The sequence below is a fragment of the Lissotriton vulgaris genome, chromosome 3_1 (genome assembly GCF_964263255.1).
Source record: "Lissotriton vulgaris chromosome 3_1, aLisVul1.2, whole genome shotgun sequence".
NCBI lineage: Eukaryota > Metazoa > Chordata > Amphibia > Caudata > Salamandridae > Lissotriton > Lissotriton vulgaris.
The window spans coordinates 1,343,275,954-1,343,291,546 of NC_141689.1; the positions used below are offsets into that span (position 1 = coordinate 1,343,275,954).

At 51.1% G+C, this 15,593-nt stretch overlaps 1 protein-coding gene across 1 annotated transcript in view; it reads left to right on the plus strand.

The window, feature by feature from the left end:
- The window catches only part of FRAS1 (Fraser extracellular matrix complex subunit 1), a 1,404,104-nt gene that overhangs the window by 1,032,930 nt on the left and 355,581 nt on the right, over positions 1 to 15,593 (plus strand). The window contains exon 21 of the mRNA XM_086961814.1: positions 308 to 415. Within this exon, the coding sequence (XP_086817940.1) occupies positions 308 to 415 (108 nt within the window). The remainder of the gene's footprint in view (positions 1 to 307; positions 416 to 15,593) is intronic.

Genomic DNA, 15,593 nt, shown 5'->3' on the forward strand with positions numbered 1-15,593 from the left:
AACTAATTACACTTGTCTCAGCCAGGACAGTACACACAAAAACACATTCAATATGTTTTTTCTTAGGCCAATGTGGTTACTCTGTTAACCAATAAGATTGATATAAACTACCAGAATGTTCACATATGAGGTGATTAAATTTTGGTCTGTTTGGCACATCCCATATGATTCTTTTTCAGACATTGATGAAAGGTGGGTTTATGACATCAGTTCATAGGCCTTTAGTGGCTAGATCTGCTCACCCAGGAGAGATTAGCTTGAACATTGTGTATCATACAAACAGTTCCTTTATCTGTTTAACTTGCAGGCATTCAAACAGACAGTGTGCTGTCAGCCAGGCTCCAGATTATAAGGATCTACATCCGGGAGGACGGTCGGCTTGTCATCGAGTTCAAGACACATGCGAAATTCAGAGGTACCCTAACCCACTTTAATACCATGCTAGTCTGGTAAAGCACGTCCATAATATTTTGCTGTAGATAGATTTTTCTTGTCAATAATTAGGAAGAGATACATTTTTAGTTGGGGCCTTTATCTGCATAGTCATTACATTCTGGCAGTTGTAGTATTTGTTCCATTTAGTTGAACTAATTGGACAGTCACCCATTTATGCAGTAGGAACATTATGCTAAAGATCTGTCTCACTTTATCGTTAGATGTATTCTCTAGCTATCTTTCTGCCGTTTCATGCGAGTTTGTAAAGCCATTTCCTGTGATTGTCAAATAAAAGGCCATATGATGCCAATTCCTATGACATAATAAAGCCAATTACAACTCTTGATACAAGGCAAGCCTTACCTCTTTTTGGTCAAAAGAAGTTGGCAAGTACGTGATTGCATTCCACTGCCTTGCTGGTTCTGGTCCACCTTGTCTGACTGCTCACCAAAGGAAGCAATCTTAATGCTGGGGCACAAATTTGCCATGTTACCCCTCTTGTTTTTTTACCGCATGCCAATACAATGCGGTCATTACAAAAACTGCTTTGTTACAACGCATGCCATTACTCCGCTAATCTGAGCAAAGACTTGCTCTGGGGGGGTGGGGTGCTGGATGTTGGCATAGTATAATTTACTAAACCAACTCCAGTCTGTGCAACAGTATTGAAGGTGTTGGATTTAAAATCCAACACCTTCTGACCCCTAGAGCAAGTCTTTGTTCTGACTTGCAGAAAAATGACATACGTTGTAACAATGCTGTTGTTTTAACGACCGCGTTGTAATGGCATGCGGTGGCCCGGTTTGTGGTAAACAAAGTTTACCCTGGGCACCGTTCAAATATGGAAATATGTAAAATAGGTAATTTACATGATACTTTTTAAGGCATGGGCGCACCGTGACTACCCTACCACCCATTGTAAGAAGCTGGCTTAATATATACTATACCAAAGTAAGGAATAGTGTGCACAGAGTCCAGTGGATCCCCAGAGACTTAGAGGCTTAAGTAGTTAATACTAACAAGCATTTACAATGCAATAGGTGTCGCATTTATGCGAGTTTCAGCTATTTGCATTGTAAATTATAATGTCTTTTATTTATGTTTTGGTTTTTAAGACAAAAGGTATTGCCATTTGCAGTGCTAGTAGCTTAAACTCTTACAAATGCGAGACCTATTGCATTGCAAATGCTTTTTAACAATTACCAGGGAAATTAATTGAAATGGCATATCTCGCTTCAGTCCTAACTGCTACAAGATTAGAACAATTAGCCCACTCCTTTTTTCCACCACCTGGTAACAAAATGGATTTTTCCCATGAATGCCTACGACTCCCTATGCATTATCTATTCTCTATTAGTAATTTTGTGCTCCTGCTTTCAGTGGACCCATTCTTTAGTTTCCTCCATTCTTGCGAGTGTACACAGATACTCTTCTGTCAGGCCAAGACAATTTTCCAGCCTAGTAACACAAAGGGGCCACCAAAGCAATTGATTAAAGAAAATATACTCCGCACACTCCAGCTATGTTTTTCTTCCAATGTGGATTCCTAACTTTGGTACTAGTAGCTATCCAAATTAAAAATACAAAAAATGTAATTAGCCTCACGTTTAATCTGTCACATGCACTTTTAAGATGTATTCTATTAAAACCGGCCTGAAATTACATGAATGCAAAACACAGAAAGGCTGTACATTTCACACGTGTTAGCTCTACAAATAGTGAAGGATGTGGCGTAAGAGAACCAGATGTTTTACAATTATTTTTAGAAGCGTGACATTCTTTGAAAAATATTGTCGGTAAGTAACAGGCGCCAAAATAATCTGCTGATCTGCTACCACGCCGGCGCTACTGATCAATAGCGAAAGCACATGTTGTATAGGGTGCAGAAAATAAGACACACTATGGTGTTTCGAGGAAGTAATACCACTGTACATACCACTGCAGAATTTTGCATTTTACATTTAAAACCTTAACTTTAGAAATAGTTGATACAGCCGCAGGCAACTTTTGAAATCTGAAAGAGATACGTTAGTGATAGATTCCTTACCTTAGAATATCCCCAGGCGTCAGACTGGATGCGGAAACTTTTGCGTAGCAATACCCCTGCGCGTCGGTAGGCAGCCTCCGCGTCCGTCGTCGGCGTCGTTAGCGCCGGAATGACGTCGTCGGAGTACTTAGACGCCGCCAATGCGCGCTGACGTCAGTTCTTCTTGTTTCCGCGCCAGCTAGCGCAGATCCAGAGAAGCTCTACCCCTAGTCATTTTTTTTTTTCAGAAAAAGTTTTTATTATGTTGTTGATGAATTACATAGAGGACACTGCCCCCCATTAAGCCGGAGGACTAGTGAGCAAATAATGAGCCATCACATACAGTCTGTCCAATCAACATTTTGATATAAAAGAACAATCCCGAACTCCCCCCCTCGCCCTCCTTCCCAGATCCCACCCCCATCCCCGCACAGTGTCTACATGGTCCAAAAGTAAAACTTATCAAATCACAATCAGTGTGTACTCCTTTTCACCCAGGATCAACGAGTAATTGTTCTACATCAGCCTCCTGTTGCGCTGGTGGTTCCAGCCATAACCCTCTATAGTCCCCCCAATGTTCCATATTTTAAAATGTTTCCGGGGGCAGCCCCTGGCTTTGAAAATCGGGCGCTCCAGTCCCATGCAAAAGTCCAAGCCCTTCCTCCACACTTCTATCAAAGGAGCCCTGGGGTCCTTCCAGGCTCGAGCAATATCTCTTTTGGCCACCGTAAGGCCCAGGACCAGCAGATGGCGTTTATATATATTTCCTCCAATATGTTCCATAACATGAAGAAGGCCCAGCTGCGGTGAGCGGGGAAGGTCCCAGCCCAACACTTCAGACAAGCAATTCCATACACCCATCCAAAACTTCGACAGCTTCTCACACAACCATGCCGTGTGTATAAATTGAATGAAACGTAGGCGCACTGCTATTGCCGCCCCTTTCGGAGCTTCCAGGGCTTCCCTCCAGTCTTCTTCCTCCAAGGCACTTATGTCTCCCTCCCACACAGATCGTAGTTTATCTAGCGAAGAGGAGCAATGCGTAACTAGAGTCTGATATATATTAGATATTTTCTTCTCTTCCAGTTCCCGCATAAACACCTTGGCCTCAAGGGGACTAAATTCGGGCAACGAATCCAGGCCTACCAAGGAGGGGGACAAGGCGTGTCGCAGTTGCAAGTATTTAAAAAATTGGGTTCGAGGCATATCATATTCTTCCCTCAATGCTTGGAACGACTTGAGGGTCGTGCCTTTCATGACGTGTCCCAATGCCGATATGCCAATGGCATCCCAGCCCCAGAATTCCTGTAGGGACGCCAGAGCTGGCAGCCACCCGTTCTGCCACAGTGGAGTCTCTCTCGTTAATTTATTCCACCACCCCATGCGGCGGAGGGCGCCACGCCACACTCGGAAAATGACCTGGGTAGCCATTGGGACCCTCTTCCTTACGGCCGCCGAATATAGAATGGTATGCAGCGTATCTGGATCCATCATGTATCTCTCAAGGGCATAGGCCGGGTCGCCCCGGTCCCCATACCACCATTCATTCAGTACCAACAAATACGACGCCTGGTAATAGGATAAAATGTCAGATGTTGCTAGGCCCCCACAATACGTGGAGAGGAAGCAGGTGCGGAGTGCCACCATCGCCGCTCCTCCTGCCCAAAGAAATTGGCTCAACGCCGAATTCACTTTTCTAAACCACTGTGGCGCTATGGGATATGGGTGATTTTGCAGCTGATATAGGAGACGCGGGAGAGCCACCATCTTGAATATTGCCGATCGACCATATATATTCAGGGGCATTCTGGACCATGTTTTCATATCAGATCGTACGCGGTCCCAAAAACGGCACCACATTGCGTGCCCAAGCCACTCCAGGTACATCCGTCAAGAAGACGCCCAGATATTTAATGCCGCCAGCCGCCTCCTGCAGCGCTGACGCCCAGGTTCCTCGCCTCTCGTGTCCCTCCAGCACCCACAGCGTGGATTTCCGTACGTTCAAGTAGAGGCCGGATACCACTCCGAATATCCGCATTATCTCAAGGACTCTAGGCCCTGACCTATTTATGTCTGTGAGGAAGAAGAGGACGTCGTCTGCATATAGTGCAAATCGATCGGACGGTCCCATCTCCCACTCAACTCCCCGCATCTGCGCGTCAACTCGCACCCACACCGCCAGCGGCTCCATGGCCAGGGCAAATAAATAGGGTGAAAGGGGGCAGCCCTGTCTGGTACCCCGGCCGATAGAGATGGGGTCGGACACCGCTCCCGCCACCCGCACCAACGCCGTTAGATCCGTGTATAGCAATTGTAAGTAAGAGACGAAACGGGGTCCAAGGTTTAGGAGGGAAAGGAGCGCTCGGAGATAGACCCAGCTTAGTGAGTCGAAGGCTCTATCAATGTCAGCCAGAAGGAGTGCCGCCAGGATCCCGGCCGCAAGTGCCGCCTCCACCACCACCTGCGCGCGTCGGATGTTGTGCCTCGTCGCCCTGTGGGGCATAAACCCAGCCTGATCTGGGCGGACCAGATCCGTAATGTATGGGAGGAGGCGATTGGCCAGGGCCTTCGCCAGTACTTTCGCTTCAACGTTTAGGAGCGATATTGGCCTATATGAGGAATGGTGTTCAGGGGGCCTCCCGGGCTTACAGAAGACCACGATTTCAGCGTGTCGCCAGTCCGTCGGAAGGCGACTGCGATCCCTGGCCGCCTCCAGCGCCCTTCTATAGCGCACCCCCAGTTGGAAATGAAATGTCTTCATGAATTCACAGGGAAATCCATTAGGCCCCGGGGCCTTACCAGTATTCAGTTCCCCAAGCGCTGTATCTAGCTCCTCCATCGATAGTGGGAGCTCTAGTCGGTCACATCCCTCATCTGAAAGCGCCCGCGGCGGGAGGTCTGCCAGGAACTTGTCTACATCCTCCGCTGGGAGAGCCTCCAGAGGGGCATACAGGGCCGCATAATACTGTGCAAAGCTGGCCGCCAGTTCCTCCGGGACCGTCACAGGGTCCCCCATCTCGTCCCGGAGTCCCGGCAAGGACTGCGCCTGAAAGGTACTCTGACAAAGCCTGTATAGCATGGTACTGCCCCTAGTCATTTTTTGACTAAACTTTTTGATCTTTTTGATCATTTCTCTACTCGAGTCTTCGACTCTAACGGTGCCGGTAGGGATGCCCGGGTTCAAACCCTGCTCGAAGTATGACCGACTGATGTTGGTTACTGACCCCCATCGCCGGTGCCTGAAGTGTTTAGGCCTCGACCACGACGACCGCACCTGCTCCGACTGCCAGGCCCTGACGTCTAAAGCTAGGCGGGAGCGGTCCCGCAAGAGACTCGAGCTCCGGCAGTCGGCCCCGCACCGTTCCAGGTCCCGGTCCCACGGGATGTTGAGGTACCGGTCGCGGGGTCGGAGTCATCGCAGCTCCGGGAGTGGACATTGGTCGTCAGGATCCAAGTCCTCAGGTAAGAGGCATGAGAGGTCGGAGAGACGTCATCGTTCCTCCGACCCACCCCGACGCTCGCACATGCGGCCGGGGGTTCGGGTGACCCCACCCACGCGGCTCCGACGGAGTCGCAAGCGTCGCCGCCTGCCCCACATCTTCGGGTCCCTGGGCACGGCGCGTCGCCGGAGGAGATCGAGCGGTACCTCATGGCCATGAGGTCCCTCCCTCCTCAGTCGGGTTCCGCGGCGTCTCCGGGCCCGACGGTCCCGGCTGGAGGCCCTAGTGGGTCGGGGGCTCTGGCCCCGATGCCGTCGGGTGCCTCGGCCCCGACGCCGCCGGCGACTTAGGTCCCAGCGAAGCAGGACCTCACCGGATCCGCTTCCGGATCCGGGTCGTCGCCGGTCGACCTCACCGGTGCCGGCCCCGCGGGTGTCGCCCCCGGCGCCCACTGTGGACGCCGTCCCCAATCTTCCCTTCGGTCCGACTCTGGCGCTGAAACGGCGCCGCTGGGCGCCGCTTCCGACGGCCTTTGGAGATTTTTATTTCCATGAGGAGGCCCCGTCTGTTGCACCTGTTTTACAGGAGACGGGTGACGAGGGTGACTGGGAGGGGTCTGAGGACCCTCTGGCACTGGCGTGCCAGTCTCAAGAGGACTGGACATATGAGTTTGGGGAGGCCAGTGGTATTGACACCTCGCCTACACTGGATTTGTCTCCCCTCCCACCGTGGCTACGGAGGAGGGGGCTGCTTATAGTGTAGTGTTGACGAGGGTGGCCAAGGCCTTAAACTTTGAGCTCCCCGTCGCGGCCGTAAGGAATAACCTCCTCACTGAGGTACTCAAACCGCAGGCAAGTTCCAGTGAGCCTCTACTGCCGTTCAATGAGGCCTTGTGTGGCTAAACTCGCCCAAGCCCTTGTGGAGGGCCGAGATGCAGCGCGATATTCCATCCGGTGTGGGCTGTATACCACGGACTCACTGGACAGGGCGATGGCAACGACAGTGGCGGTTCGACGGCACGCCTGGTTGAGGTCCGCCAACTTTTCAGCCGATATCCAGGCCACACTTCTGGACATGCGGTTCGATGGTCGTCGCCTCTTTGGCGACAAGGCAGACCATGCGTTTGAGCGTTTTAAGGACTCCAGGGCTACGGCCAAGTCCTTGGGCCTCTCGGCCACACGCCAGCAATCGGGTGCCTTTCGCTTCTTTCGTGGCCATGGAAGGGGCGCCCCCACACGTGCTGCCAGCCACGCACCGCAGAATGTTCAACAGCGTGGTGGCGGCCGTGGAAACCGCCGTTGCGGAGGTCGGGGACCACGGCGAGGCCAGTCCACACCTCCTTCCGCAGCACCTACCTCAAAACCTTCCTAGTCCAAGTTTTCAGGCCCATTTACGCCAGTGGGGGGCAGGGATCGCCATCACCTCTCCCACTGGTGCACTGTCACATCGGACAGGTGGGTGTTGCAGATCGTCCGAAGGGGCTACTCCCTCCCCTTCGAGGCGACCCCTCCAGCCATGCCACCGCAATTCCACCGCGTGTCGGGGGATCACTTGCAACTTATGCAAGAGAAAGTCACTGCCCTCTTGGCCAAGGGGGCCATCGAACCCGTTCCTGGGCCAGAAGTAGGGTGTGGTTGTTACTCCCACTACTTTCTGGTGCCCAAGAAGGGCAAAGGGGGCCTACGCCCTATCTTGGACCTATGGAACCTCAACGGCTTCCTCCGGAAGGAGAAGTTCAAGATGCTGACTTTGGCTCAGGTCTTAGCTGCCCTGGACCCTGGAGACTGGCTGGTAGCGTTGGACTTGCAGGATGCTTATTTTCACATCCCCGTCCTGCCGGCCCACCGGCGTTACCTGCGGTTCACGGTAGGCCACGAGCACTTTCAGTTTACCGTGCTCCCCTTCGGCCTTACCAGCGCCCCACGGGTGTTCACATAGGTGATGGCGGTGGTCGCAGCTCATCTGCGCAGGTTAGGGTTGTCATTCTTCCCCCTACCTTCACGACTGGTTGTTGAAGGCGGGCTCGCCCCAGACAGTCGTCAGCCACCTCCAGACTACAGCCGACCTCCTGCACTTGCTGGGGTTCTCCATCAACGTGCCGAAGTCGCCCCTGTGTCCCTCTCAGAAGCTCCTCTTCATCGGAGCGGTTCTAGACTCGGCGCAGTTTCGGGTTTATCCTCCCGAACAGCGGGTTCGGGATATTCAGGCTCTGATTCCGATCTTTCAGCCTTTATCCTGAGTCTCGGTCAGGTTGATGCTGTGGCTTCTGGGGCTGATGGCCTCCTGCATCCTCTGGTGCATCACACCCGGTGGCGGATGCGGGCTCTGCAGTGGGACCTGAAGTTTCAGTGGGCCCAGCATCAGGGCAACTTGTCCGATCATGTCTTGATCTCGGAGGGCACTGCAAGCCAGTTGCAGTGGTGGCTCACGGACAGCGATTGGGTCAGTGGCAGATCCCTCTCCCTACCCCATCCGGAGCACGTGGTTGTGACGGACGCGTCCCGCCAGGGTTAGAGAGCCCACATGGGAGAGGCGGAGATCAGAGGCCTCTTGTCTCTGGCGGAGTCCCGGCTCCATATCAACCTTTTCGAGCTGCGGGCGATCCGACTAGCACTGAAGGCATTCCTCCCCTCTGTCCGGGGGAGTGTAGTGCAGGTGTTCACGGACAACATCACCGCCATGTGGTACTGCAACAAACAGGGCGGGGTGGGGTCATGGACCCTATGCCAGGAGGCTCTCCGCCTCTGGCAGTGGCTGGAACATCAGGGCGTGACCCTGGTGGTTCAACACCTGGCAGGTTCTCTGAATGCCAGGACGGACAAACTCAGCCATCGGTGCATGATGGATCACGAATGGCGTCTGAACTCGGACGTGGCGCAAGGCCTCTTTCAGCAATGGGGAGAGCCTTGGTTAGATCTATTCGCCACAGAAGAGAACGCGCAATGTTATCAGTTCTGCGCGTTGGAATTTCTAAGGCGGCACTTGCTCGGAGACGCTTTTCGTCGCGAGTGGAGTTGCGGTCTATTGTACGCCTTTCCGCCTATGCCACTTCTGCCCAGAGTGCTGAAGAAGATCAGGCGTGACCGGGCCCAGGTTATTCTTGTGGCTCCGGACTGGGCACGAAGATACTGGTATCCTGAGCTAGTCAGCATGTCAGTCGATCCCCCGATTCGTCTACCTCTTCGGGAGGACCTTCTGTCGCAGCAGCAGGGGACGGTTCTGCACCCGAACCTGTCCAGTCTCCACCTACAAGCTTGGAGATTGAGCGGCGGCAGTTGAGGCCATTTGACTTGCCTCCCGAAGTCTGTGATGTCATTCTGGCAGCCAGACGTCCCTCCACAAAGTCGGTATACGCCTGCAGGTGGAACAGATTTGTGGCATGGTGCACAGCAAAGGCTGTGGACCCAAAATCTGCACCCCTTTCTGAGGTTCTCCTCTTTTTCTTTCTCTTGCCCAGCAGGGCTCTGCTCTGGGCACTATCAAAGGGTACCTTTCTGCCCTTTCTGCCTTTTTACGGCTACCTGATCAGCCTTCCTTGTTCAAGTCCCCATTGTAAATAGGTTTTTGAAGGGCATCACACACATGTTCCCTTCTGTTCCCTTCAAGATGCCCCAGTGGGACTTAAATCTTGTACTTACTTACCTAATGTGTTCTCCCTTTGAGCCGCTCCATAACTGTCCTCTCCGTCTTCTTACTTTGAAGACTGCTTTCCTGGTGGCCATCACCTCTGCCAGGAGAGTGAGTGAGCTCCAGGCTCTTTCTTCTACACCTCCTTTCCTCTCTGTCCATCTGTCAAGGTTGTGTTGCGGACGAGACCCTCTTTCCTGCCCAAGGTTGTCACGGCCTTCCACATCGGGCAGTCCATTACCTTGCCCACCTTCTTTCCGCCTCCGCATCCCTCGAAAGAGGAAGAGAGGCTCCAGCGTCTGGACCCAAAACATGCGCTCTCTTATTATCTGGATCGCACACGCCAGTTCCGGGTGGATGACCAACTCTTTGTTGGTTACGTGGGCGCTAAGAAGGGAAAGGCGGTGCACAAGCAGACCATCTCGTGGTGCATCATCTTGTGTATCCAGGCATGCTACTCCTTGGCCAAAAAGGAGCCCCCTATTGGATTGCGGGCTCATTCTACTCGGGCCACGGTGACTACAACTGCCCTGGGCTGAGGAGTGCCCTTGCAGGACGTTTGCCAGGCAGCTACGTGGGCCTCGCTGCACACGTTTGCAAGACACCACTGCCTTGACAGCCAAGACCGGAGGGATGGCGTCTTTGGCCGTTCTGTCCTCCAGGACTTTCTGGTGTGATTATTGGTTCGCAGACCCACCACCGGGGTTGTTATTGCTGGGGTATCTATTCTAAGGTAAGGAATCTATCACTAACATGTCTCTTTCAGATGCACAAGTTACTACTTGTGTAACGATATATCTGTAAGAGACATTAGTTAGTGATAGTTTTTTTACCGACCCACCCATCCTCCCCGTTCTGCGAACCGATATCTAGGGTTAAGGTCATCCCCTTTCAGGGCCCTAGATTCATGGCACCAGTGTTGGTTCTATCATGGCTCTGCATATCTGGCACGGAAAAGCTGTGTATCAGAACTGACGTCAGCGCGCATGGGAGGCGTCTAAGTACTCCGACGACGTAATTCCGGCGCTAACGATGCCGACGACGGACGCGGAGCCGTGGACGACACCTACCGACACGCAGGGGTATTGCTATGCAAAAATTTCCGGATCCAGTCTGACGTCTGGGGATATTCTAAGGTAAGGAATCTATCACTAACTAATGTCTCTTACAGATATATCGTTACACAAGTAGTAACTTGTGCTACTGTGCACATGTTAACAAACGTCCAGTGTACTCTATAATCGCATACACTGTCAGCATCTCCGCCAAGAATGGATAATGAGTGGATCTCTCCAAGTGTATCCATCTCTGGAAGTGGGCGGTTTAGGAGGGAGAAGCATCATTGGGCACACTCACCGTAAACCATGGCCCCTCCTGTCTCATGCAAGAAGCGAAAGCGATGGTTTTTGAAGAGCCATATGGTGAGTATGGTTAGAATAAGCAAAAAGTTAAAAACTAGCAGCTCCAACGCACCCTGGTGAAAAGCATGTCACCCTCCTTGGGAAGAAGAGGAGGTCTGTGACTGTCCCATGCCGCTTGTTTAGTGCTGCTGCAAAACCAACAGCGCTTACAAGTCTCGCATATACCTGCGATGCAAGCTGTATGAACTGCTGCTTCCTTGTGTTCATTCTGCAGATACACTTGTACACTTGTATACTGGGAAATGTAGTCCAGCTAACAAGCATGCAGGCACAGTGTTGTGACAGGGTATGCAGGCTCCTAGGGGCACCAGGCCTCACAGGGTGGGTTCCCCTGCCCCAGGCCACACACCAGAACCTGCTCATTGCCCAGCATAATTGGTGAAAAAAGACAGCTACTTTGAAGTAAGCACACTGCATTTACCAGAATGCAATGGCGGTAAATGTGCTGAGATGAGAGACAGTGTGCTCCCTCCCCACTTGTGTTTAAAAGGCTCCTTTGAGCCAACGAGCTCACCTGAAATACAATACACCTTTGAAGTGAGGACTTGGGCAGAGTGATTCCCTCTCCCCTTGTGTTTAAAACTTTCCCAACATAATGCCTGGTCTACTCCTCGGAGGACAGTGCAAGCGGCAGAAACAAAATGAAATTCATGCTTTAGATAAGAATGGATTTTATTATGACAAATTTGCAATGTTTTCAGGAAATTGGAATGACCTTTGCGACAGTGTTGTCTGTTTCTGGAAATGTGATTTTTAATTTACATTGTTGTAGTTAAGTAAAATGTCTGGAAATCTGATCTGGCATAATTTGTTTTATGTATCCTTGGGCCGTTGTCATCAAAACTGAATATTGATGAAGCGTGTGCACCGGATGTGTGTGTCAGAATCAGAACACTGTGAAGGTGCACTGAATTATAGAGCCAAGAAGCTTCAGGATGCCTGGTGGACTCTGTGTCGATAACACCATCATGCCACACCTGCACCAAACCAGACAAACTATTACTGGACATAAAAGGACAAAAACATTTTTAACAAATTAGAATGGGTTCGGGTACACGTCCCTGTCCTGCAAAGGGTGTGGGCTCTGACCAGAGATGGACAGACCCTTAAAAGAAGAGAACCACGGCTCAGACATATGGGGTCACTAGCGCTTTAAACCATAATCCCCGACCCCATATGGGCATAGGAGCAGCAGAAGCATGCCCCCCAAATCCAGGAGTCTACCCAGCAATTCACCCCAATTGGGATGCTGCCAGACGCCCACTGGTAGCTGCTAGGCACCCTATGGCCTTAAACTGTGTCACCATGGCGGATTCAGCCATACTCTGCCCTCCTCATGCAGTTTCATATGGCGCAAATTCAACCTGAAGGTATCAGAGCGCTTTACATGAGCACCAGGTACATTTGAGACACACTTTCATTTTTCAGGTAAAGGGGAGATTACGTGATTTGCCCAGAATCACAGGATTTTTGAGACTTACACCAAGACTCTGACCTGGTTCCCCAGCTTCAAGGGCGGTCACTCTGGCCATTACGCCCCCCCCCCCCAACATTTTTATAAATAACTGTTCTGAGCTTCATTAGTCAAATCGGTTTGCCTTTAAGCAAATTAAAACTACAACTCCCACACTGCAGTAGGCTCTTAAGAAAGTCCAGAGCTGTGAAGCCAGCGTTCCTATGAGAGGAAACGAGGTGTGGGGCAACATGGTCACTGCTCTGAGACTTGATGCCGAACCTCTACGTCAAAGCTGTCTCCTCGACTCCGGCTGGCAGCACCGAGGGGGCTTCCGTCCGTGAGATGCGCGCCCTAGCCAAGCTGGGCACCGTGCCCTCCCCTCCGACCGCACAAGAGAAAGGCTCTCATTTTGTTTTGCACCGGGGACAAGGAGTGGTGCAGGAAAAACGGATGTTTCTGGCAACTGAAACCCAGCCTCCAGGCCAACTCCCCCAGCACTAATCTTGCCCCACCCCGCACTAATCTCCCTTGTCCATGGCCTCAGAGTTTAATGATCACCAAGAGGAGCACAAAGCGCGCAGCATCTGTGGGAGCATGGTGGGGTAAGAAGACGAGAAGAGGGAAAGGAGGGCAACAGAGAGGAGGAACGTGACCCGACAAGAAAAGAGTCGAGGAAAGGAGTCAGCAACTATTAAAAGCGAGAATGAGGGCAGGAAAGCAGGAGGCGAAATAGAAACAAAGAAAGAAACTTTTTTTTAAGTGCTTTGAGGAGACCAAAAGCAAAAGAGAATCGTGCCGGAGCATGGGGATCTCATATCTTTATGGGGCCATGTGTTTAAACACATGGCCCCATAAAGATTAGAAAGTGCTTCACGACAGCCTTGTGAAGCAGGCCACTGAGTCCAGATTGCAAGCCAAAGGGAGGCAACCAAAACACCTCATTTCCGATAGCAGGCCACAGTTTAACATAAACGGTGACTCCCGCCAATGGGAATGAGGGGCGGGGCTTAAAGCCCTCTTCTGAAATCCTCTCCTACAAAATCTCTCGCGGAGGCGGAGCAGGGCTCTGCCCTGCAACGCAAGCGAGACCTAAAAACTCCATTTGTGGTAGTGTGGTCGAGCAGTTAAGCTTATCAGAGGGATGTGTTAAGAATTTGTTGTACACACTCAGGCAAGAAATTATTACACACACTCAAGACTAAATCTAAGAGGAACTCATTTACAGGTAAGTAACAGTGTCAAGAATAGCAATACTTTAAAAATGCAGTGGGTATTGTGTTTGTAAAGGCAGAAAGATACTTTACAGTAGTATCAAATACTTTGGTAATGTCAAACAGTAGCAATCTTATCAAAGGTAAAAGATTGACATTTAGTGTAACAGACAGAAAATGTAATGCAATCCTATGGAAGGAGGTAGGAAAGTGCCCCTTTTTCGTAATTACCCCCCACGTTTTGTCTTGTATCTGATGCATTTTGACTTGATGGGTCCCTGCCAATCAGGTTCCCAGGGCCTGTGTTCTTGCCCAAAGTTGTACCTTTTACCAGCAATTGCTTATCTCTGTCCACAGGTAAGCCCCTTGTAAAATGTACCATGGGTACCAAGGGCACTGTGACCAGGGAAGGCCTCTGAAGGCTGCAGCACCTAATGTGAGAACCTTAGGGGCCCTGTACCTTAATACACATACACTGAATTGCAGACTGCTTATTTTGATGCATTGAAAAATGAAGACTCAACATGGCACACATCTCTGTGTGCCATGCCTGCAATCCACTGCCTGGGGCCTAGGTAATCCAACCCTCTAGCAGGGTGCACTATACCACAGGTGGGGGTACAGTTGCATGAGCACTGTACCCCTGCAGTGTCTAAGTCCATTATTATGCAAAAATAGCAATTAATGGACGGAATGCTGGACAATGCATACATTCACCCCCAGTCACAAGGATCTGGGTTTAATCTATCATTCTTTTGCTCACCACACCACCCCAGTTTGGACCCAGCCATATGCATATCAGTCTTGACCCTGTTCCTTGAGGGAACAGTCCAGCCCGAACTGCCAGGCCAGGTCCTGACTGGACCGGAAACAAGCATCCTGGGGCCAATTTCAGGGCATCTGTCACCCCGAGTGGGACGGGCAGGCCCAGATGAGGGTCCTGTGGTCTCCATGCCACTGGAGTAAAGCTATCCTGGTTGATGAGAGCTGGAAGCCCGAAACCAGTCCTAGGATGCTTGTTACCAGTCCAGGGAGGACCTGGCCTAGCAGTTTGGGCTGGACTGTTCCCATTGGGGCGCAGGGTCAAGACTGATTTGTATATGACTGGGTCCAAACTGGAATGGCGAGCAAAAAAACAATGGATTTAGGCCCAGATCTCTTTTCTGGGTTGAATGTATGACATTGTTCTGCATTCTGTTCTTTTTGCATAAGTCCATTCTTAGACATTGTAAGTGTAGTAAAGCCATAAAAGTATATGGTCTGGGAGTTGGTTATTAACAACTCCACAGCTCCATAATGGCTACACTGAAAACCGGGAAGTTTAGTAGAAAGCTTCACAGCACATTACACCCACACTGATGCCAGTGTGGTATTTAATGTAAAAGGAACTCAGGGGGCATCTTAGAGATACCCCCTGAAAAGGGACCAGCACTTGTGTGGTTCCTGAATGGCTGCCTGACATTTGCCACTACCAGACAGGCTTCTGGACCCCTGGGTAGAGAGCTTCCGCTCTCTGGGGCCAGAAACAAAGCCTATCCTGGGAAGTGGTGTCATGCCTCCTTCCCCAGGATGGGCTGGGGCCACCTTTGTAAGCTTTCCTTGCCTTTTGCTGCCCCCAGCAACTGGCTCCCACCAGTTCTGACCCCCACTTCGGGTGAGAGAATCAGCAGAAAACCAATTTAGGAGAGGTGTGCCTACCTTTGTCAAGCCCACTCCTCAGGTGGTGGAGGTGAGGTGAAGCACACATCTCAGTCCCCTCAATCTTGAATTTGAGGGACCCAGCCAATTAGGAAGAAGCTCATGCCCCCACTCCCACTGGAGGATTACATAATAGGGGATGTACTCACCCCACGGAAGGGACTTGCACACCCCTATAAACACCCCTGAATTTAGTATTATGGGGTGACCCTGAACCTTGCCTCCTCAAATGCGAGGAAAAAAGGAGGACCGAAGAGCCGTACTGACCTAAGAAGAAGA